The 22,964-nt window shown below is 34.5% G+C and overlaps 3 protein-coding genes across 6 annotated transcripts in view; 2 read left to right on the plus strand and 1 right to left on the minus strand.

Annotated features, from left to right (window-relative positions):
- The window catches only part of LOC133195521 (cyclin-dependent kinase 17-like), a 44,492-nt gene extending 32,297 nt beyond the window's left edge, over nt 1-12,195 (plus strand). For all 4 annotated transcript variants that reach the window (XM_061331382.1, XM_061331381.1, XM_061331383.1 and 1 more), the window contains 12 exons: nt 2,159-2,215; nt 2,827-2,941; nt 3,483-3,577; nt 3,802-3,864; nt 4,262-4,385; nt 6,122-6,182; nt 6,626-6,685; nt 7,582-7,785; nt 8,009-8,051; nt 8,750-8,840; nt 9,953-10,030; nt 10,208-12,195. In XM_061331382.1, the coding sequence (XP_061187366.1) occupies nt 2,159-2,215; nt 2,827-2,941; nt 3,483-3,577; nt 3,802-3,864; nt 4,262-4,385; nt 6,122-6,182; nt 6,626-6,685; nt 7,582-7,785; nt 8,009-8,051; nt 8,750-8,840; nt 9,953-10,030; nt 10,208-10,239 (1,023 nt within the window). In that variant the 3' untranslated portion in view covers nt 10,240-12,195. The remainder of the gene's footprint in view (nt 1-2,158; nt 2,216-2,826; nt 2,942-3,482; nt 3,578-3,801; nt 3,865-4,261; nt 4,386-6,121; nt 6,183-6,625; nt 6,686-7,581; nt 7,786-8,008; nt 8,052-8,749; nt 8,841-9,952; nt 10,031-10,207) is intronic.
- A 2,509-nt stretch (nt 12,196-14,704) lies between these two features.
- LOC133194388 (5' exonuclease Apollo-like) lies at nt 14,705-18,513 on the minus strand. The gene is made up of 2 exons (XM_061330351.1): nt 18,442-18,513; nt 14,705-16,808 (listed from the first exon to the last, which is right to left on the minus strand). The coding sequence occupies exon 2, from the start codon at nt 16,741-16,743 to the stop codon at nt 14,908-14,910; it is 1,836 nt and encodes a 611-aa protein (XP_061186335.1). The 5' UTR covers nt 16,744-16,808; nt 18,442-18,513; the 3' UTR covers nt 14,705-14,907.
- Nucleotides 18,514-18,636: 123 nt separating this feature from the next.
- LOC133194389 (small ribosomal subunit protein mS33-like) lies at nt 18,637-22,296 on the plus strand. Its single transcript, XM_061330352.1, has 3 exons — nt 18,637-18,736; nt 19,849-20,068; nt 22,149-22,296. Exons 2-3 carry the CDS (start codon nt 19,851-19,853, stop codon nt 22,249-22,251), a joined length of 321 nt encoding a protein of 106 aa, XP_061186336.1. The 5' UTR covers nt 18,637-18,736; nt 19,849-19,850; the 3' UTR covers nt 22,252-22,296.
- Nucleotides 22,297-22,964: the final 668 nt, after the last annotated feature.

The raw sequence follows: 22,964 nt of genomic DNA on the forward strand, positions 1-22,964 counted from the left end.
TAACTCTCCAGAGTTTTATTTTATTCAATTTAAGGCTAGATTTCCACTTCTCAACACCCATTAGAAGATATTACATGTGTTATGTCAAATTTTACTTTTTCCATGCTGTTATTTGCATGAAGTCAATGTAATAACTGCAGAGAAAAGTCCTGCAATATCTTATACCAGCTCAATGCTCTTACTGGGAGTCATAATCTCATAGATTGTCTGACATATTGATTCCGTGAGTTGACGAACAGTAAGAGTCTGATTGTCTGTCTGTTTATGTAGGTCATTAGACCAATCTGTCAAAGGGGGAAAACAGAATCATTATCAAAATCAGGTTATTGAAGAACAAGTCAACAGACTTGTTTGTCTTTATCAGTAAATTGCGTCTGGTGTTTAAGGTCAACCCAATTATGGAGAAAAAAATTAACCTATTTTTGTCAGAAAGAAAATGATATGAAATAGAAAAACAACTTCAATGTAGTTGTTATACCATATATAACAAGGACATTTTTGGTGTTTTATCAGTTAATATATTTTTTTATAGACAGTTAACTCTTTAAAACAATTCTTTAAAAAATACTTCCATTTTTTAATTATGACACTGGCACAAAAAAGATCCATCACTGCTCAATGGCCCTGAGTGCCGAGTATAGGTCAAAATTTTCAGCCCTCCATCGGCAAGTGGAGGCATCTCCATATGAGTGAAAATTCTTGAGAGGGACGTTAAACAACAAACAAACAAACAAAACTTGCAAACGACATTATATTATTTAAATTAGGAGGCTTTGAATGTATTATATAGAGAATTTCACTGTTCAAATCCCGCTGTACTTTAAATCAACTTAAGATGTTACAGGAAAATTTTATCTGGAGAAAAAAATTGCAAAGAGTTCTGGAATTTCACCACGGAATTAACTATCTGACATAATCAGAGATTTATATCTACAAGGTCACAAACATGACAAGTTCAAGGTCACATTCATCTTTCATAGAATATAGATATAAATGTGAGAAATAAATTTTAAATATGGGGGTAGCAAATGGAGGCTGCACTCTTTCATACCCAAGTCACAAGAATGCCGAAGTCAGACAGATTTATTATCCTCTCTCCTTGACAATTGCCAACCCAGAAAATTTTGAACTATTGCATATGTCCCATGATTAAAGAAAGTTACATTTTTTGTTTTTTAATATTTTTTTTGGGAGGGGGGGGGGGGGGGTCTTATATTCTGTATCATAGTCTTAATTTTTAATAGGTTGGACGCCCAATACCAGTACTGCGTATACATGTAGTAGCCCTCTCCTTGGGCCTCTTCCTTACTTCAAACAGCACAGACACTGATACCCTCGTTTAATATACTCAAGTTTAATTAGTAATAAAGGAGATTCTATTTATAACAAGACAGAGACAATGATTTATTTAACTAGTCAGGTGTCAGACAAAGTCAAAAGTACAAAAAAAAGATGGAGAAAGCCCAGAAATACATAGAAACGTTCCGCTCAATTTCCTCTGCGAGCTAAGACGGCCAACATCTCTGATATAACTGTTCACTCACTTAAAGATGAAGCTCACTTAAGGTGCTTCAGAATTTCAAACAATTCATTTGTCTTAAATTGATATATGTGATTTAAACTTAAATGATAAAAAGTGTAAGTTTATATTCTGATTAAAGTTCAGCTGTTTCAAGTGAGAATCTGGCATTAAGAAATCTTAGAATCCAGTGCATCCATGTGTAGCTAATTTTTTATCTATCGAGACAACAGAATTTAAAATGCAAAAATCTGAAGAAATATTTAATACAGAACATCTCCTTGGATGTCTGTGTGCTTTTCATAAATAGTAATTATTGCAATATAATAAGGGAAAAAAAATGAAGATTTGGACATTCTAAAATGTTAAATTAGAAGATTTGCTAAGATCTCTACGTTCCTTCAAAAATAAAATTTAAAGACAGGATGACTTCAAAATTTGCTCAGAAATTGGACACTACATGTCTGTGTAGATGCTCTGTTCACATTTAAAAGGATATTAAGTTTTTTTCTGAATCTCTTTCTCATGCTACAAATTGTGAACTGCTTCAACTAAAAACAAAAATCAATAACAGATTATTAGATTACATGTGCGTTTTATTTATCTTAATTTGATTTACACAATGGCTTTTCATTGCAGTCTGAAATTGGTTTCGGGAAGATAGAATCGTATACCAAGCTAGATAAACTAGGAGAGGTAAGTAACCAAAGGAAGATAACTGTGTAAACCTCCGTACTTATAGGACTCGTGCTTTGGATGGTCTAAACTATTAACTTTGTCACAATATCACATGATGAATTTGTAATAAAGCATTGAATCATTGTAAGTAGAATCTGATGGCATTTATGTAGGGTTTCTCTGATTGTTACTATACCAACAACACAGGAAATAATGTATGTGTTCTTATTTATCCTACTTTAAATATACTTAAAACAATTAGAGACATGAACTAATTCATACAATGATAAACTAGTGCTATTGGTGTTCTATACCCTGTATATGTATATAGAGGGAGAAGGAAATTCATATTTCCTTTAGTACTTGAATTAGTCCAGTATGGACATTGTAAAAGACAACAAAATATGAATCCTCTTAATATAAGAACACAATGGTTTCATACTTCCCATCTTTGTTTGAATGTATACATGTATTCTACTAAGCCTTAACAGCAACCCCAACCCGCAAAACCATTTGTTCAATATGTCTGTATGAACAGGGCAGTAGGTTAATCTGTAGAATTTCTACCATGTGTTGAGTGACTGATGTATGTCTCAGATATGTTGTTATTACTTTGCACTGCATTTCAGGGTACCTACGCCACTGTGTTCAAAGGAAAAAGTCGACTAACAGACAATTTGGTTGCTCTAAAAGAAATCCGCTTGGAGCATGAGGAGGGCGCTCCCTGTACAGCCATAAGGGAAGGTAAGGGCACTACCCGGTAGTTAAGTCACATGGTACCTTGGGAAGCACTTGTCAATTCACATGGTACCTTGGGAAGCACTTGTCAAGTCACATGGTACCATGGGAAGCACTTGTCAAGTCACATGGTACCTTGGGAAGCACTTGTCAAGTCACATGGTACCATGGGAAGCACTTGTCAAGTCACATGGTACCTTGGGAAGCACTTGTCAAGTCACATGGTATCTTGGGAAGCACTTGTCAAGTCACATGGTACCTCAGGCCAACAATTATGATCTATGTTACCAAAGGTCACCAGTTTCTTTGCAGGTAAGGCAACAAGACAAATTACTTGTTACTGTGGGTTAGGTGGTATAGTTAAAGCAACAAGACAAGTCATATCGCACCAGTCAAAATTTAAATCAATTAAAATTCAGATAATTTGTAACTTTTCATTAAGTTTAATTGATAAGAGTTGATTAGTAATTGTGGTATATTTTAGGCCTGTGTTGTTGATGTACTATAATATAAAAATATACATTTAGCCAATTATGTTTTTTTCCAGTTTCATTACTCAGGGAGCTCAAACATGCCAATATCGTAACCCTACATGACATCATCCACACAGACAAGTCTCTCACTCTAGTCTTTGAATATCTGGTGAGAGCCACCTTAAGTTTTTTTTGATAGTAAAGATAAATTACAGATGACTTTTAACAGAGAAAGGAATAATGTGTAATCTCCCTCATGATCTTATTTCTAAATAAAGGAGCAGATTTTTTTGTTTTACCTAACTTTGCATTCAATGAGAAAATATTTTGTACAATTTAAAATTTAATGCTATTTACAAAATTAAGTTATCTCCATTATTATTTCATTTTCAGGAAAAGGATCTCAAACAATACATGGATGACTGCGGTAATATCATGAGTATGACCAACGTCAAGGTACGCGTAGTCAGCACCCATCACAGAGATTTATAATGTCAAACTTTAAATGAACTCGGGAAAGTCTCTCAAAATAGCTTGTTAAAAATGTTAAAGATTTGGAAGTTGGGTGTGAAATTCATAATAAGGTCAAAAGGACCAATCTCTTTAACATGTCTGTGGTGTTTGACAGGATGTTCCAGACACTAAAGTTCAAACATATTTTAGTTACTGTTAACTTTTAATACATACATGTAAACATAAAAGTATTTTTATAACAAACAATTTTAACATGCTGAAGATTTTAAACTTTAAAGTTGAAATCAGAACAGTGTGTTTATTCATTGTTTAAGTCCTGAAATGTTAAACATGGTACTACTGTATGGGTGAGTTTTTAATCTTATCTCCTGTATTACAGATATTTTTATTTCAACTCCTGCGAGGCTTAGCCTATTGCCATAAAAGGCAGGTCCTTCATCGTGACTTGAAACCACAAAACTTACTCATTAATGAACGAGGCGAGCTCAAGCTTGCTGATTTTGGTAAGTTTTAAACAAACTTCACTTTTTTCAGGAATATACCAAAGGGAGCTTATTTGATGGGATATAACTTCTCTAAAGAAAGATTATGATAGATAATTCTTTGGTCTTTGAGTACCCAGATCATAGAGAACGGACTGTGAGTCTGTAGAGGTCAAAGAGAAAAGATTATTTTATTAAAAAACAAGCTTATTTGTTCATTTAAGGACATATGCAACGTACCTTACCTACTGGTAATTTCAAGATATTCTTAATTTAAGATTATAGTACCATCAGATGTTCGTAGACAAAAAATCAGCATGTATTACCAGGGGTTTTGAAAAGACATCAGTTGATGAAAATTCTTGTCCTTAAGTGTAGAAGTGATGTATAAACAAATTAAAATCTTAAGTCACCTGTTCTTTTTTCCCACTGGAAGCTATGCTGTTTATCAAAGGAAAGGTAAAAAAAGTGTTAAAAAAAGCTGTTGGAGTTTTTCATTACTATTTTCTGAATTTTTGATTGGAATTCTTATGTTATAGCTTTCTTGATAGTTAAACTGGAGTTGCAATGTATGCATGAATTGCATATCCAATTAGACATATTTATATTTCCAATTATTTTCCCTTAAGATTCTCAACAAATAAAAAAAAACAGTTCATTTTTTCATGATCTGACATGGATTAGCATGAATTTCTTCATTATGATGTCATGTCCTACTTGACGTCAAATATACAGTGCCATATTTTTCTTTTCAAAATTGACAGTTGAGTGATATATTTTGTGTCAAATCACCAGATAAATAATGTAAATATAAGATATGAATTTAATATTTAATAATTTGTGAGGTACATGAATTACAATGCTTTATGCCTCCATATTTATCATGAAGCACTAATGCACTTCATGAAATATGCGGTTTGAAGTATCATAGTTTATGCCCTAAGAAATTATCAACAATTAAATTCATTTCTCAAATGTACCATATTTGCAAGGCTAAAAGTTCGTGACAAATTTGAGGTGCTCAGTTAAAGATAATTTTAAATGTTTCATTGTGGGGAAAAGGGGTTGCAATTATTTGTATTATAATTACCAGAAAGTGAATTTCGTTAGAGTGTGAATTTTTTCAAATTGAATCGACAATTTATTTAGAATGATATGGTACATTATGTTTTAAATATTTCAATTTAATGATTTGATTTGAAAGTATATATTGCAATCAAATTTTCCTGTAAACCACCACATTGCTACAAAGCAGTATGAATTGATGAAAACATTACATGAGATATTCTGAATTTAATAGTGTTTTGAATTCTCACAATACAAACCTAACAATGGTATGCTAATCCCAGCAGAAGTGACCCCAAAAATGAAGATATCTGAAAGTGTATAGTATTTAAGATGAGACTAGATTTTATGATATTCTTGGGACTTTAGACAGACAAAGCCCTGGTTTTTAATATGTACCTGTGTTTAAGATAAAGATTTATCTGGGCCATAAAACTTAGATGAGTTCACTTTTGATCTCACTCTCACTTTTACACAATACATTCCTATTGTAAAATTGAGACTGAGATCTCGTCTAAGTCTTATGGCCCCGGAGCCTGGCCCTTACTTATTTATTTACTTATGTCATTATTTTGAGAATTCTTGTTGATTTCAATAATACAATTTCAAAGACTGGGGAACATTCTATGACAGTAATTTCTTGGGTACCTTTTCCCGACAATCGTATTAATCTGTCACTCTCTGTGTTATAGGATTAGCTAGAGCGAAATCTATACCAACCAAGACGTACTCTAATGAAGTAGTCACATTATGGTAAGATCATTTTTTCCATTGCAAATAACTGTTGAAAGAAGTGTTAAACTGTTCCAGAAAATAATTTTTTTTAAAAATTGCTTCTAAAAAATATGCAGTAGAGCATTGTAAATTGGAATGCTGGTGTTCACGAGCAAATTGTCCAGATTAATGAGGCATCCAGATTAATTAAGTGTACCTTTTTAGAAGTGGTGGTACATTGTAGATATAAATATAAATTCTGATACCCATATATTTCATCCAGAATATGATGAGTCTGGTTTACCAAGGTTCTACTGTAGTTTTTCTAAAAAGAATATAATTATAGATGTGCACTCAAATTTTTTGGACTTGTTAATTTGGGTTACTCAATTTGTATGCAGACCTTTATTACATATTGCACTGTGAAATGCCCAAAATAGCCATTCACTGCAGAAATAAGTAAGACTGTTTGTATTCTGTAGGTACCGTCCACCTGATGTTTTACTTGGGTCCACCGAATATTCTACCCAGATAGACATGTGGTAAGCAGTGTTTGTAGATCAAAAAATTTAATCCTTTTTACTAGCATTGCCTTAAAATTATATGATGCGAGAGTGTGACCAGGGATGCTTTATTAAGTTGAACTTGTAGTTACACTGTATGCAACTGTAGACTTGGCAATTTTTGCTTCTGTCTCATGTTTGTTCTTGTCACCCTTATCCTTCATTAGTATTTCACAGTGGGCAACTTGAACTTACACAGCATGAATAACTGTCAAATAAAAAACTTTTTTAGGGCAAATTTGAAACAAGCTAGATATCTTCAAAGGAGGGAAAAAGTAAGATGGGGTAAAAATTTCCATGTAATTAATATTTCTAAGCAGTATTTTGAAATCATGAAATGGGCATCACAAATTTTAGATATCAAACAAATGAAATGTTAGCTATTTTCAAATAAAGTCATCCTGGTACGTGTAAGAGGATTCCAATTACAGTCATTGTCTCACACTTGTGTATTTTGTATGTTGTACGAGTGAGGGGTGTAATTTCTACTAGATGGCCCTTGACCCTCCTCAGTATATGTTGTAGGGTGTGGGTGTATTTTCTATGAGATGGGCTGTGACCCCCCCAACCTCCCCCCACCCCCACCCCACCCCGTTCTCTGGCTCTATACCTGTGTATTGTTTGTTATAGAGGTGTATGTTCTATGAGATGACATGTTGTCACTACCTTTTCCCCTGCTTTATACCTGTGTATTGTTTATGTTATAGGGGCGTGGGGTGTATGTTCTATGAGATGGCCTGTGGTCGCCCCCTGTTCCCCTGCTTTATACCTGTGTATTGTTTATGTTAAAGGGGTGTGGGGTGTATTTCCTACGAGATGACCTGTGGTCACTACCTTTTCCCCTGCTTTATACCTGTGTATTATTTATGTTATAGGGGTGTGGGGTGTATTTTCTACGAGATGGCCTGTGGTCGCCCCCTGTTCCCCGGCTCAACAGTCGAGGATGAACTCCACTACATCTTCAAGATTCTGGGGACTCCAACGGAGGAGAATTTCCCCGGAATCTCTAAAAATGAAGAGTTCCAATCTTATAATTTCTCCCAGTATGAATCCGAAAACCTTATCAATGTTGCTCCAAGGTATGTTAACTATATCATTGTTCTGAAAGGGAATTCATTTGCATTGATAACAATTTTTTCCAGAATTGTTATAAAATTGTTATGAATTTTTTAATGTAAAATAATCTCTATCTTTTTTTTTATTTTTAATTTTCATTAGTTTTGATAATTGATTCTAAATATTTTTCTTTGTTTATGATTGGAAAGATAGATCTTGTATATGGTAAACATTTTGTTTACACAGGCTAGATGGTGAGGGATTAGATTTACTATCAAAACTGCTTCTGGTAAGTTGGAATATATCTGAACTAAGAAATAAATCACTTAATAAGCACAGACAAAATCGATAATATCTATTTCTTGTTGATTGCATTAGTTGTTGTGCAGAAGAAACAAGTCCGAGTAGGGTTAATTGCAAAAACAAACAGAAGAAAAACATTTATGAGTGCAGAAATTATGAAATTATAGAAGGATAAAGACTTAACTATTGTCATCCTATGCTGACATGTTGGTTGACAATGGTTTTCTCTTGGGATGTCAATTTCTAATCTACTGCTACCCTAAACATGCACTGTTTATATAATATTTTACTTTAATGTAAATATATTAAGTTGAATCTGATTTGTCAAGAAACATTTGATTAAAAAATACTGTTACCCTCAGCAGTAGTCAACATTACATGACAATGAATGATATTCCAAAAGATGTTGAGTGTGTGGAATGTATACACTTACAGGTCACTGTTATATGTATTATTACAAAATATAATAAATATTGCATATTGTGACATTGAAAATTTTCACCGCTCAAACACCATCATCACCTCGGCTGCGTCTCCATTTTCAATGGTTTTCTTGGGGTGAAAATTTTTAATGTCACTGTCTACTCCATGCAATATTTAAATAATGTCTGATGATCTAGAGGAGGATTTATTTCTGTACTCACCATTAATGACTGATAATGTATCTGTGGTGTTTTCTTTTAGTACGAGGCTAAGAAAAGATCTTCTGCTGCTGAAGGAATGAGACACGCCTTCTTCAACAGTTTCGGACCAAGTGTTCACAGACTGCCCGACAGTACGTATCTCTAAACATAATCATAGACTGCCCGACAGTACGTATCTCTATACATTATCATAGACTGCCCGACAGTACGTATCTCTATACATTATCATAGACTGCCCGACAGTACGTATCTCTAAACATAATCATAGACTGCCCGACAGTACGTATCTCTAAACATAATCATAGACTGCCCGACAGTACGTATCTCTAAACATAATCATAGACTGCCCGACAGTACAGATCTCTATACATTATCATAGACTACCTGACAGTATGTATCTATACATAACCACAGACTGCCCAACATTGGGTGTCTCTATGCAAAGTTCTGAGACTTCTTGACTGTATGCATCTCAATACATAATCACAGACTTCCAGACAGTTTCTCAATCAGAAAATAACCAAGTGTTCACAGATTGCCAAATAGTATGTATCTCAATTGAACTCATGGCCCTTTGGAAATTCATTGATTCCACTCTTCAATTTTCTTAACAGATCTTCAGTTTCCCTTCCTAAATTTCTGAAATAAGGAAATCATCAAAATTTCAAATTCAAAAGTTGGATATTTGTTATTTTTGAAAACACATGGTTGTTTTCCTCTCTGTAATTGTGTGAGTTGGGGGGGGGGGGGGGGTATATATGGCCTTCATAGAATGAAGCACCAAGGTGACCTTTACATGGAAATCGTTCACACTTATTTCTTGATTACCTCCAAAGGCTTGTTATTGGTTTGGGTCAGACTAATTAACAATATTGCCACAGTTTTCTCCTACTTATCCACACTTGATGCCAGAGTTCAGCAACACATTATGTAAAAGAAAAAATGTGATAATGTGACCAGAAATACATCCCCAGCACTAAGTACTAAAAAAACAAACATATTACCTGGAAAAATTACATCTCATGGTCAGTTCTGAGTGTTAATGTGGCACAGCAATATTGAAACCCAAATTTCCCAAGGGCACAGTGATATAAAAAAAAACAAGAAAATTGTTTGTGTCATTGCTCTACTAAAGTGCTTTTTGCAGTTCATTTTGTGGCCTTGTATCTATTTGATTTCTTTGAATCTTAAGGACATCCAGTGTATAGATATATTTATAGCCTTTATATACTTCTATTTTTAGCTGTCTCCATTTTTACTGTACCCGGTATTATTTTACATAAAGATCCAGGAATGAGGTCTTCTTCCCTGGCTAATTCAGGTATGTTACCATGGCGACTGAAAAATAAAATCCACTCCAAATATAAATCAATTTTTTTCAACAGTAATGATAAACTCTTCTTATAGTGATGACATACTGTTCTTCTTAACTATATTTTTTGACTTCTTAATGTGAAACTAAGTTAATGTTTCTAGTTATTATCACGATTTTTTTTAGGGAAAATTCGTCGCCAGAGTATGTTGTTTTAAGTTGGAAGGAACTATGAAAACCAGACAGTAGCAGTGGTGTTGTAGTGGAGACAGTCATGTGATCACCTTGTGATAAATTCTTAGCTGTTTATTGTTGTGACCTTGTCAGTGTGATAAAGATCACCATAGTAACCAATAACCCTGTGGTCATGTGATGACATATTTACCCAGAAACACCTATACTGTAGAATGAATGGCACTGAGTAAGGAGAGATCTGATTGGTCAGTGGTACAAAACTTTTATCCAGTCAGATTGGCTTTTTTAAAAGGGAATATGGAATTGAGATCTAGAATTCAGCACAGCATATCACAGATATTACTTAGCAACAGGAATATTAGTCTAATTCCTGAATAGAGGTCTCACATTTTGTAGTTTAGATTTTTATGGATGATTCACTCATATGTTGCTTCACAGTTTTGTGACTTGTGTATAAAGTATGTCTAAGAAGCAGGTTTTTCATTTTACTTTCATCATCTGAGACTGGACCATACCTCATTCAGTGTATCAACCTCACCAGAATTCTGAAATCAGGATTTTTATTGCTGTTCTTAGACCAATTGAATGTTCTTCGAGGCTATTCTTAAGATATGTTTGTTCACCAAATACTCCATGCAGAGAAAATTCTGATATTACCTTAATACAGTATCTCTAGTAAAAAAAAAAAAAGAAAAGATGTTACCTTTAGTACTGGATACTGCAAAAAAGGGAGTGACAGAAAGAAGCTTCTTTTTTTTTAATTTTAATTCCATGCATGATGTCTGAGAAATTTTTAATATTGATATTCAGATTTTTGTTACAGAAGAATAATTTTGAAGTTGCCTGTTCATGGTATAGTGTGTATCATGGTGTATAGTGATTTTTTGATGGTGCATATCTTTGATTGTGATCCGTTCTATTTGTAGGACTATGTCAGTGTGCTTGAAGGTTGACATATTTTGATGATGTGAAAGCTAACAAACTGAAAAGAATAGTCAGGTCTGAAAGTTAGATTTAACAATGCCAATTTCATTCAGATATTATGATTTATATTATATGAAACTAAAGGAGAAAATCTAAAATAAAAAATAGAAAAAATAAAAATAATTCTTTTTGATACCAGAAAGGAAAATTAATCTTTTAAGGAATCTCTTATATTTGTTTATGATAGTCAGGGTAAAGATATGAAAGTGTTCATTCATTAAGAAACCAAAAATGGAAACTGAGTTGAGGAAATATATCCTTATTATAACCCTGATCACATTCTTTGACGGCGAGGAGGGGGTGGGGGACTCTTTAAAGCTTGGGCTGGATGTTCAAGGGTTCAGGGAGTTACTGATGGTTGTTGAATTTATTAAAAGACTCCAGTCATAATTTTATTTTTAGGGAGAGGGCTAAAGTAGGCTATGCCTGCTGCCTAAACCCATTCACTTTTGTGAATGAAATATTGTTTAAATAAAAAATAAAATGAAAATTAAAAAAAAATTTAATTTTAATTTTGCAATGCAAACTCATTGGAAAAAAAGTTTAAAAGCAGTATTTATTTTTTTTTTTTCCAAAAATAGTCAAAATACATGACTGTATAATGATTTAAAAATAATGTTTGCACGATAGGGTTCACATGGTTCATGGCATATTTTTCTTGAAGTCAAAAGGAATACTTATTTAAAGAAGCACAGTGTATCTGCATGTCACATTACTATCAGTTATACTTTATGTGTTTATTTTGTACAATATGGACTGATTCGCCTATCATGACATTTTTTGTTGAAAAAAAAATGACATCATCAGTTGATGCATACTCACATCATCATTTCATGTGTACATTTTTTTTTTTCTCTGGTGCCTAAACATGTGCATTCATTTGTCAGTGCCATTTCTGTAACAAAGAATCAGGTTGATTTTGTAAAAGCATTTAGTTAACATATATTTTATTAGGATATCTATATGCATTAAAATTACTCAGCCTGAAGAGAGAATTGTGTTTGTTTGTTTATGGTTGTCTATGTAACAACACTTTGTCTACATACATGTATTACAAAGGCAGAGACAATGTGTTAGTGGCACAGATGGGAAGGCATCCTTAATTAGGTTGATGGATAAAAGTTGTTATATAAAAACTTGTATAGACCAAATTGGCAGGGGTCGTCTTTTATATGGATATGCAGTGAATATTTACACAGACTGTATTTAATACTCAGTATCCTATATGTGTACTTGTATGACCCCTCCCCCCCCCTCCCCCCCCCCCCCAAGAAAAAACAAACAAACAAAACAAAACAAAAGAAAAAACAAATTTGGAACGTATTACTTATCATCAAGAGATCATTTGCAGCTTGAATCAAATGATGTCAAAAGATGGCTGGTGCTTACATGATAAACATAAATAGTAAACCTTCATCTGCATTAACTTGCCATGTAAGGTTTACTTACCTTACGTAAGGTCAAAAACTTTACACGAGGCACAAAATGGCTAATTGGGGACAGGTGCGGGAGTGGATTGCCTTCTAACTTTGGAGGGGTAGGGTATCTTGGAGACATAGATGGAAAGATTTATTTTAGAAATTGCACAATGTACGAGTGAAAGTAAAAATAAATATGTATACTGCGGTTTGTTAATGTTATTTCATGTTTATTCACGAAATACATTTGGTTTTGTTGATGCCATGTATGTTCTTGTCAACCACGAACCCCCCCCCCCCCCTTTAGGTGTTGTTAGGTGTTTATTTATGGCAAACATGATCACATCCATGATTGTCATTTGACCAGTGAATTAAAATAAACAGTTACCATGAAATTAAGATCATCATAACCACTTCACAAAATTGATGTTTGGCATTTTTGGCTTAAAATTCTCATGATATTCTTTCTAAGAGAAACTGCTTCAGTATGAATACCTGTGTGGGACTGCAGATACCAAAAGTTGGGGTCCTGAATTTCCCTTTATTAAAACATACAGAAATGAGAAAGGGTTCGTTACTTGTAAGAGATTTGGACATACTACTAAAAGCTGCAACTAGAAAAATGGGGGGGGGGGGGGGGGCTGCACAAATTCCATCAGTTTTGCCTGCATGCACTTTGCAATTTGGCAGCATGGTTTGGTGATGTATTCAGATACAGTGTATATATATTCATTTGAGCCCTTTGAAACTTGATTCAATGGTGGTAAAAAATTATGAGGGAAAAGATGTGTACCAGGTACATCTCCAAGAAAAACAAGATAACAAAGGATGCCATATCTGATCAGGGAAATACTTTTTTGTTTGAGGAGAGAATTAAAATCTACCCTAAATTTGTGAAAAACCATTGGTCTAGAAAGTTACCATGGAGTGAAGTGGAAACGCTGTGTCATGTGGTCCAATCAGGTTTGAGTTTATATCCAAAGCTGGACTACAGACCAAACTAACTGGAGGGGAGTAGGAAAACCTCAGATAACAAACATCAGTGTAGACTGGACAGATCCCAGGGATTATTTTCTCCAGCTGCATGGTTTTAAGAGCAGAAGAGCATGAACATCTACCAGTACATTGAATTCTTAGTTCACCCATCACAGTTGAATAGTCAAGAACTGAAAAGCAAAGAATTTACATGGACTGAAGACAGAACTCTGATTTAACAATTGTTAGTCGAGGGTAAAAATATCTTTGTACATTTATGTACTCATTATGAAACCTTTCAGTAAATGCAACTGAATACAACCTTCTATAAGTGTTGCATAGAAATTGATCAACACCCAGCAATACACTCTCTACTATCGGCTCATACATTCACCTCTGTCGTATACATGTATTACAGTGATAAGCATGAGAAATGGTGCGTTTATTTTAATTCATTATGATTAAATGCCTGCGCTAATTTTGTCCTTTAAGATAAATATTTACTTAGTAGCTCTAGAAACATTAGGATAATTTGACATAATCCTTGGAATATCATGATTTTTGCCTTATGTCAAAAATCTTGATGCGAGCCCATTGCAGGGGTGTCTGAGTGAGGAATGAACAAAAACTCTGCAAGAGAGATTGCCAGCAATAATTCAGAATATTAAAATGACTATAATGAAAGAGCATTAACTACTAGTAACAAATAAAAATTAAATGAAATATATTATTTTACATCTTGCTAGAATAATGTTTATATTATAATGAATTAGATTTACAATGAATCCTGGCATGTTGTTTTATGCAGCTTTTACTGGAAAACATGAGAAGCTTGCACAGATAGAAATATTGAAATAGACAGATTGGTGGAGTACTCACTTGATATTTCAATTTTTCTTTTTAAATTACCAGTACGTTTTGACAAAGACAATATAGATTAAGACTTATTTATAAGTCAGTACAAAGTTTATTTTAGTTCTGTAATTCTGTCATTTTCCATTTTGCATAAAGTGTATTACATTCATGAAGAGAATTAAAATGTGAAAGAATTATACTAAAATTTTCTTCAAAAATATTATATACATGTAATGTATATACCGGTATATTAGAATTGTATTGCAAAGTAATCATGGTGATTATAACCTAATAATTTAAGACATGTACATTTATATTCATTGTCAGCTGCCAATAATGGACATTCAAAAACAAGATATACATAATTAAATAAAACAAACAAAACTTTTTAAATTTATTTAAATACCATGGTATATAACTATCGTTAATGAAACCAAGATTCAAATTTTCATGCATGTTTCACAACGGTTTAACATTAAAAACAGGTCTTCTGGTGGAACCAGGTGGCATAACACCCCTCTCCAATTTCCCCTGTTTCTTGTTCTTTGCAGTTTTAGATGAAATAGGAATAACTTGGAGATAATTAAATGTCTTATCATTGCTTTTCTTTTCAGTTCCGGACATAACTGGAACAACTTGGATACTATCACATGTCTTGTCAGCCTTTCCTGCCTCTTTACTCTGACCATTACATGCACTCTTGTTCTCCTCTGATGGGTTTTCCGACTTGTTCTCGTCTGTCATCTCTGAAATGTCTGTGTCCAGTACGTACAATAGAAAGCTTTTCACGGATTGTTTTTTCTCTCGTGTTAAATATCCCCCTGTTTTTTCCTTGTCCTCTTTTTCTTCATGTTCTTGTTCACACTCGGTGTTGGAGGAGGCTTTATGACTTTTCTCACTTTCATTTCTCCTTGTGAACTTTACTGTAAGTTTTTCCACCACATTTTTCTCAAGATTTGTAATATCTTCATTGGGTGAATTCTCAGAGTTTTCTCCCCTTGAATTTTCCTTATCAGCAACATGTCCTACATTCTGCCCACATGCAGAAGGCACATATTCATCCTCTGGTCCAGATTTTTTATCATCACTTCCTTTGATGTTTAGAATTTTCTTCTTCTTTGTTTTCTCTTCAGAAAAATCCTCCATAGAATCATCAAAATGAACTCCTCTCTTTAAGCTTAAGGATCTCTTCCTTTTTAAGGCCAGTGGTTTCTTGTTCAGAGGTTTGGACAGAGGTAAAGTTCGATTCCCAAACATCCACCTTTTGACACTGTCTGGAATTTCAGGATTTTTCCTCCTTGGACTGCTGAGAAAAGGTTTGAACACCGAAACATCTGCACGATCTGAAACACTTATTCCAAAAGGACCACGGGTCATGTCATTAACTATTGGATAAACACACCTTGGTTTGATGATTTTTATGAAGTCTGTGAGTTCATCAAATGAGCTGTGATCAGAATAAGGAACAATAAACACATTATCCTGATTACAGAAAGGACTCATCTCCAACCCTGTGTACAAAGAGGTCGGGAGAATAGCTATTGTTGGGTGCTCTTTGTTCCAGCTCTCAATATTTTTGTTGGAAATGGAGTAAAAGGGAACAATTTCAATTCTTGCATCTGTTTCTCCTGTAATAAAAACATCTGGAAGATCTAGGATTTCTGCCACCTGAAAGAAGGCAGGGCTGACTTTGATCCACTCCTGAAGATCTTGAGCAATGGCTACCAAGAGGTCCTCCTTTCCTAAGTTTCTCAATCCAATCTTTACACTGAACTCTTCATGGCTATGGATTATTTCCATAATTTGCTTCTGGCTTTCTTCTCGGGATGGAAACACACATCTTGGAGAGTTATATGTATTGTCTAAGTACACAACATCTGTACCAGACAAATTTTCCATCAGGGGGTCATCTTTCATTTTTGAGTCGAAACGAAAATCACCTGTGTATAAAACTTTTCCAAAATACCCCTCAAAGAGGAACATGACACTGCCAGGACAATGGTGAGCATCGATCACAGTCACGGTCATCTGCTCAATTTGATCCGAGTCAACGTACATGATGTGACTGCATCCTGTCTCTAGTAGACAGATCTGGGAGGAGTCGATCTCATACCGCTCCTCCAGTAACTTCCCTGTGATTTCTGAGCAGTATATTTTGTGTTGCCATGAGGGAGACAGCCCCACAGTGTGATCTCCATGAAGATGGGTCAGGAAAAACAGTCTGGCATTGGGACATTCTCTTATCTTCCAGAAGTCTACTGCAATCGGAGTCCCAGGGATCACCTTTCCATTCATTCTTCACTAGGATTTGGATACTTCTTTACTTGGATGCGTCATAATACAGAAGAACATATCAGTGTCTACAATTAGAAAATAAATAAACTGTAGCAAGAGTAATAGATGGTTCACCTCATATTAAGCTCTGGTTGAAGACAAGAAGAACTTATATTTAAAAGTTCTGAATATTGTTTAATAAAATGTAAGCATGAAATGGAATTTGATGTTTTTTGATTTCATTGAAAACAGCAGGAAAATAAACATGTATTTTGACATCGCAGTAGCTTGTTTAAAATTTTGTAATGTAATGACTCCTAGCTAAGGTGACGTCATAATCCTGTATACTGACTGTGAAAATGACATAGAAAGAGAACGATATTGAAGAAAAAGTTAAAAATCAAAATTTGAACAAAACTTGAAATCCCATTAAAGATTATTACCAGTTTGAATAAATTTTACATAGACTAAACTCTGAAGTAGCAATAGAATTTTCAAATAGTTTCAATGCAGTCTAAAAGTCTGTCGAAAATGCTGTGTTTTTATCCACACTGGCACTAAATATTGGATGAAAAAAGTGATGTGAAGAAAAATGAAAATGTAGACAATGAAGTATAGTAGAAGATACTGCAGAGTAACCCTTATTGATTCTTCAGTTGTTTTAACCATCTTAATGGAAAAATTAAAACTCAGGAAAGGTTTTGCTAAGCCTGCCCCTATTCCCTCTTTCAAAACAAATTGATGTCTGTGTAGATGCATGTATATCCTCAGCATAACTCATTATTTTTTGTAATTTGTGACTCAAAGCAAATAAATATAATTATACTTGGTAATGGAACTCAAATTTTTGACTCCAAATACTTTATTTTGGATCCCTCGTAGCCAAACTCGCCCATTGTTGAAATAATGCTTGCAAATGAATGTCAGACACCTCAGCCCAACGACACCTCGGCCCATTGACATCTTGGCCCAGTGACACCTCGACCTTGACTGGTCGGCCCAAAACTTAAGACACCTCGGCCCAAGCAAATTTTATCACGAAGTATTATATATTTCCAATCTGCGACTTCAATAAAATTTTGACCAAAAAAAGTAAATGATCAAGATTATTTTTAGTAATAAAAAGACCTTCCACAGCTACATGATTGACTATAATCAAGGAATAAAAAAAACAATTAATTATAATTTTGAAAGTGCTAACCGATAAACAAACAAGATGCCACGGCGCATCCTTTGAAGTCTCCAGTGCATGTCATACTGGTGACAATGAGGGAATAATTACGAGCAGAGTTAATTGTGAGACAGTCATTCAGAACATTTACATCCATTTATTTCTTAAGAATTCAACTTACATCTTACATTAAAAACTAGTTCGAGCCCTTATTTTAAAAAAAAAAATATTATTTTTAGCTATCTGTATTAAACTATGATTTTAAATCAATGAACATGATGAAACATACGATGAAGTTCAGATCAATAAGGCAATTATTTTACGTACTTAAACTATTATTTTATACGATTATTTACACTGACATAAAATTTCACTTGGGCCGAGGTGTCTTTTATAGGCCTATGGGCCGACTTGTCAATAATCTTGGCCCAGGTGTCAGACGTCACGGGCCGAGGTGTCGTTGGGCCGAGATGTCTGTCTACCTTGCAAATGCATATTAAAACTAGAAGACTGACGATTAAGCAAAACTAAACAAAAAAAAAACAGACCTCAATATTCTCAGTAGTATTTAACAAATCCGGAACAGTCTCTTCAGTTAGCACAAGTCCCAGGGGAAAAAACGACACTTCTTTGTTTTCAAAACAAAATTACATCGGAAACAAAAGCATAACGATAATACACAAACCCGGAACGAACAACTTTTGAGATCTTGGTTATTGATACGTTTTATCATTGAGCTGAGTGAATATTGCTCAGTAAGAAACATTTTTACATTGAGAACTCAATGCAGCTAACGATGTGACTGATCGGAAAATCGGAAAATATTACTAGGCCTGTCAAAAGGTAGATAAATTGTAGGTTTATTAAACCATTGGACTAACCAATAATAACTTTAAGCAATAGTTTTGATTTTCTATCGTTAAAATGATGTAGTGAGGATGTGTCAACGTTTTGAGACACATGGTGACTTTCATTCATTTATTTTCATACAAGTGAAGGACAGAGTATGTCAAAGTTTATCAGGGATAATATTTCACTGAAAAAAAATTTGACTGAATGACAAGCAAAGAAAAATAAAGGGTGAAAAAAATGCCAATTTTCCAAACTCAAAAAAAGTCAGATCAGTTATTTTTATGCTAGCTGAGGACAGGTTATTTATTTTTCGACATTTTTATTATGATATGATTATTTCCCAAATCTGCCGCCCTATCATGTCTACTCTGGCAGGTGGTAAATCTAGTACTGCCAACTCCCGACTCTCTTGGATTAATGTTTATCTTTGATATTCTCCTCACCGCTTTTCAAATTCGGTTCATATTTTTCTGGCACATTATTTATGTTGAACATAATTCACATAAACATAAAAATATTAAAACAATCTGAATGCTTGAGCATGTTGAGCAGTTCGATAAATCAGTATCCATAATTTTAGTTTTCTGCATTTTTAACTTAGTGTTAGATTTTACCACTTTGGACAGATGACATCATATTACATAGCATTCTTGATATATTTATGTATATTGGAATTAACTTTAATGTAGCAACTATGTCCCAGAAGTTGAAAGTGATTCTTTTTGGTGAAATGAAGAATTAGTAAGAAAAGATTGCTATCCAGAGCAATTGGGAGTCAGATTTTAAGAATTCTTAATTCATTATATTATAGGTACCATTGTGAACACAATAGAAAACTGAGAGCATGGGGAGTCAGCAGTACTAGATTTAACAACCCCCCCCCTCTTTAAATCACTTTGATTTTCCCCACCTAAATATATATATTTTTTTTTTTTACCAGTGGTGAATCTGTTTAGATGCTAACCATGTATGATAGTTCAGTAGACTGAAATTGAATATTTTTTGCTTAATCCATGAAGAAAATTCAAAAGGAAAATTTCTACACTATAAAAGGAAAGAAATTCATTTAATTTGATCATAATTTAAATTATTTCTATCTGCAGCCATGAAGGGCAAGGTGTCTAACTATGCGAAGCGGATGGCCCATCTGTCTGCTAGAATATTTGTGGAGTACACCGGAGAAAGAACACACAATGTTAACCGAATCATCAACGAGTTCAAAAGTATGCCAAAATATAAGGACCCCAACATCATCAACTATTACCCTAAGCACCCTGAGGCCACATGGCTACTCAATAGACTAAGACATCATGGATTGTTCAGGTACATGTATTGAAATATTTTTTCACTGCAGTTCATAAAAACCTGGGTTCATATCAACTGATGGTTGGAATAATGTGAAAAATAAAGTATGTTTGGCATAATTCAGTGAGAACTGCATCATCTCACATAATTCAATTTAGCTTTACCAAAAAATCTTTTTTAAAAAATCAGTAACTACATGCTGCCACCAACTAAATCCAATTATAATGGATATAATGTTACCTTGACAATCGAATTAAGCATGCAGTCATAAAGGTGCACATTCTCAAATGCCCCTATAGGCAGTTTAATCTATGTACCACAATGTCTGTTGTTAGGATTATGCATTTTCTGTTCTGCATAAAAGCCTTCTCCAACTGGTGTTGTTCACAAATGGTGAGAAATTATGGTACCTTTATCTTGACTTGTTCAAGAATTTCAAATCAAATATCAGTGACAGACAAACTGCAATCCAAGACGTTGGTTTAATATGCCACTAATTAATGATTAATTACAAAAACTTAATACCTGTGCTGAAATACTGTGATATCGAAAGATGGGTAGATATAATCATTGCAAACCATTCATTTATTAGGGCCCCACTCTGCGGGCGCCCTATAGTGATCAGTCTGTCCGTCTGTCCTTCCGTCCGAGATCTCTTGTCCGGAGCATATCTTCTCTCTCCTTGGCCCAATCTGGCTCATACTTCACCCACAGAGTGTCTTTGGGTAAAGGGTGTGCAGTGACCTTGAACCATGTTTCTAGGTCTAAGGTCAAGGTCATAGCAGAATTATATAAAAAAATCCTTGTCCGGAGCATATCTTCTCTCCTCTTGGTCCAATGTAGCTCATACTTCACTCACAGAGTGCAACTGGTCAATGGATGTGCAGTGACCTTGAACAAAGTTTCTAGGTCAAGGTCAAAAATAGCCTCTCTGTTTAAATTCTTGTCTGGAGCATATCTTCTCTCTCCTTGGCCCAATCCAACTCATACTTCACCCACAGAGTGTCTTTTGGTAAAGGGCGTGCAGGGACCTTGAACCATGTCTCTAGGTCTAAGGTCAAGGTCATAGCAGAATTATATGAAAAATCCTTGTCCAGAGCATATCTTCTCTCCTCTTGGTCCAATGTGGCTCATACATCACTCACAGAATGCCACTGATCATTGGATGTGCAGTGACCTTAAACGAAGTTTCTAGGTCAAGGGTCAAGGTCAAAAATAGCCTCTCTGTTTAAAATCTTTGTTCGGTGCATAATTTCTTTCTCTTAAGTCCAGTCAGCCTCACACTTTACCAATTGACTTAGGGTACGGAACATTTGTGATTTTCAATGTTTTGATAGAGGATATGCAACAATTTTCATAGAGGATATGCAACATTCGTGATTTTTGTGATGCTTTTTGATAGAGGGTATGGAGCACTCATGATTTTCATGCCATTTTTTATTATAACAAGGATGACATAGAAGCCCTTTAGACTCAAACAACACATCCCTTACTAGTACACAAATGTTCCTCTTAAGAAATGAATTTAATTTTTTAAGATTCATGAGGTACATGAACTACAATGCTTCACGCTGGCATATTTCATGAAGCGTGTTAGCGCTTCATGATAAATATGCTGGCGTGAAGCATTGTAGTTCATGTACCTCATGAATATTCAAAAATTAAATTCATTTCTTATATTTACATTATTTTTCTGACAAGAATCCACAAGTTACGCCATTCAACTGTCATTTTTTAAACAAAACAGTTTGCACTATAGTTTTGACGTCAAGTATGGTATTATGACGTAACAATGGAGATATTCATGCTCATCTCATGGTAGTTCATGAGAAAATGAACAGTCTTCTAATTTGCAAAGAATCTTAAGGAAAAATACTTTGAAATGCAAATATTTCAAAATAAACCCTTTTCAGCCACCTTACATTTTCATGTTCATTGCTGAAAGCGGGGCCCTTTGAGATGGCTACCATCTCAATGATATCTAGTTACCAGTATTATAGTTTGCCTTGTTATTTTAAAATAATTACGGTTGTGACACATGTATGTTAACTCCTAGACTCTCTTCTGTTAAGTGGTAGTGATGGTTTTTCATTTTCAGGGACAACCATGCAGATTTTAAGGAGGAATTTGCAGCTCAGAGAGCCAAACGTGGTAAAGGCCCCCCAGAAAAGGGACAGGGAAAAAGAGCATTGAGGAAGTGAACTGTGTAGGACTAACGTGTGAAATAAACTGATTTTATATTCAAACAGCTGTTTATTATTTTTGGAATGAGGAGAAAATTTATTTAGTTTTTTAAGTTTTTGCAAATGAACAAATAATCAAAGCCAAATGGTTTATTTTCCATGCTGTGGACTAAGTTTCCACTTCAGTTGGGGGTTATTAATTTGCCAAGGAGAGAATATGACTCTCATTTGCTTAGATCCTTAGAAATTAGCTCTCAATGTTAGCCATCTCTTACAGTCCCTGAAACGTTCTACTTTCCCATTTTTCCGTTCGCTCACCGTTCGTTCACCGTTCGTTCAGCGTGCGTTCACCGTTCGTTCACCGTGCGTTCACCGTTCGCTCTCCGTTCACAGTTTTGCGTTCACCGTTCACCGTGCGCTCGCGTTCACCGTTCACAAAGCGTTCAGCGTTCGCTCTTCGTTCCGTTCACTTTGCGTTCACCTTGCGTTCAGCGTTCACCTATCGTTCAGTTTTCATTGTCATTCGGAACTCCGAAGTGAAAGGACTTATCTTTTTGTAGGTTAGGAGTTACAGGTTTTTTAATTTAATAACTAACATATCGTGTTTGAAGAATCATTATTTCATGGGGAAAAATATCTACGATATATATTTTTATTATTCTAACTTAGCTGTTAGGTTATTTATTAAATTAATCTGGAAAATAAATGTTGTTATAAGCACATTCTGTAGC

Source organism: Saccostrea echinata, unplaced genomic scaffold (genome assembly GCF_033153115.1).
Source record: "Saccostrea echinata isolate AGI-Se365-2 ecotype Australia unplaced genomic scaffold, CSIRO_AGI_Sech_v1 ptg000029l, whole genome shotgun sequence".
Taxonomy (NCBI): Eukaryota; Metazoa; Mollusca; class Bivalvia; order Ostreida; family Ostreidae; genus Saccostrea; species Saccostrea echinata.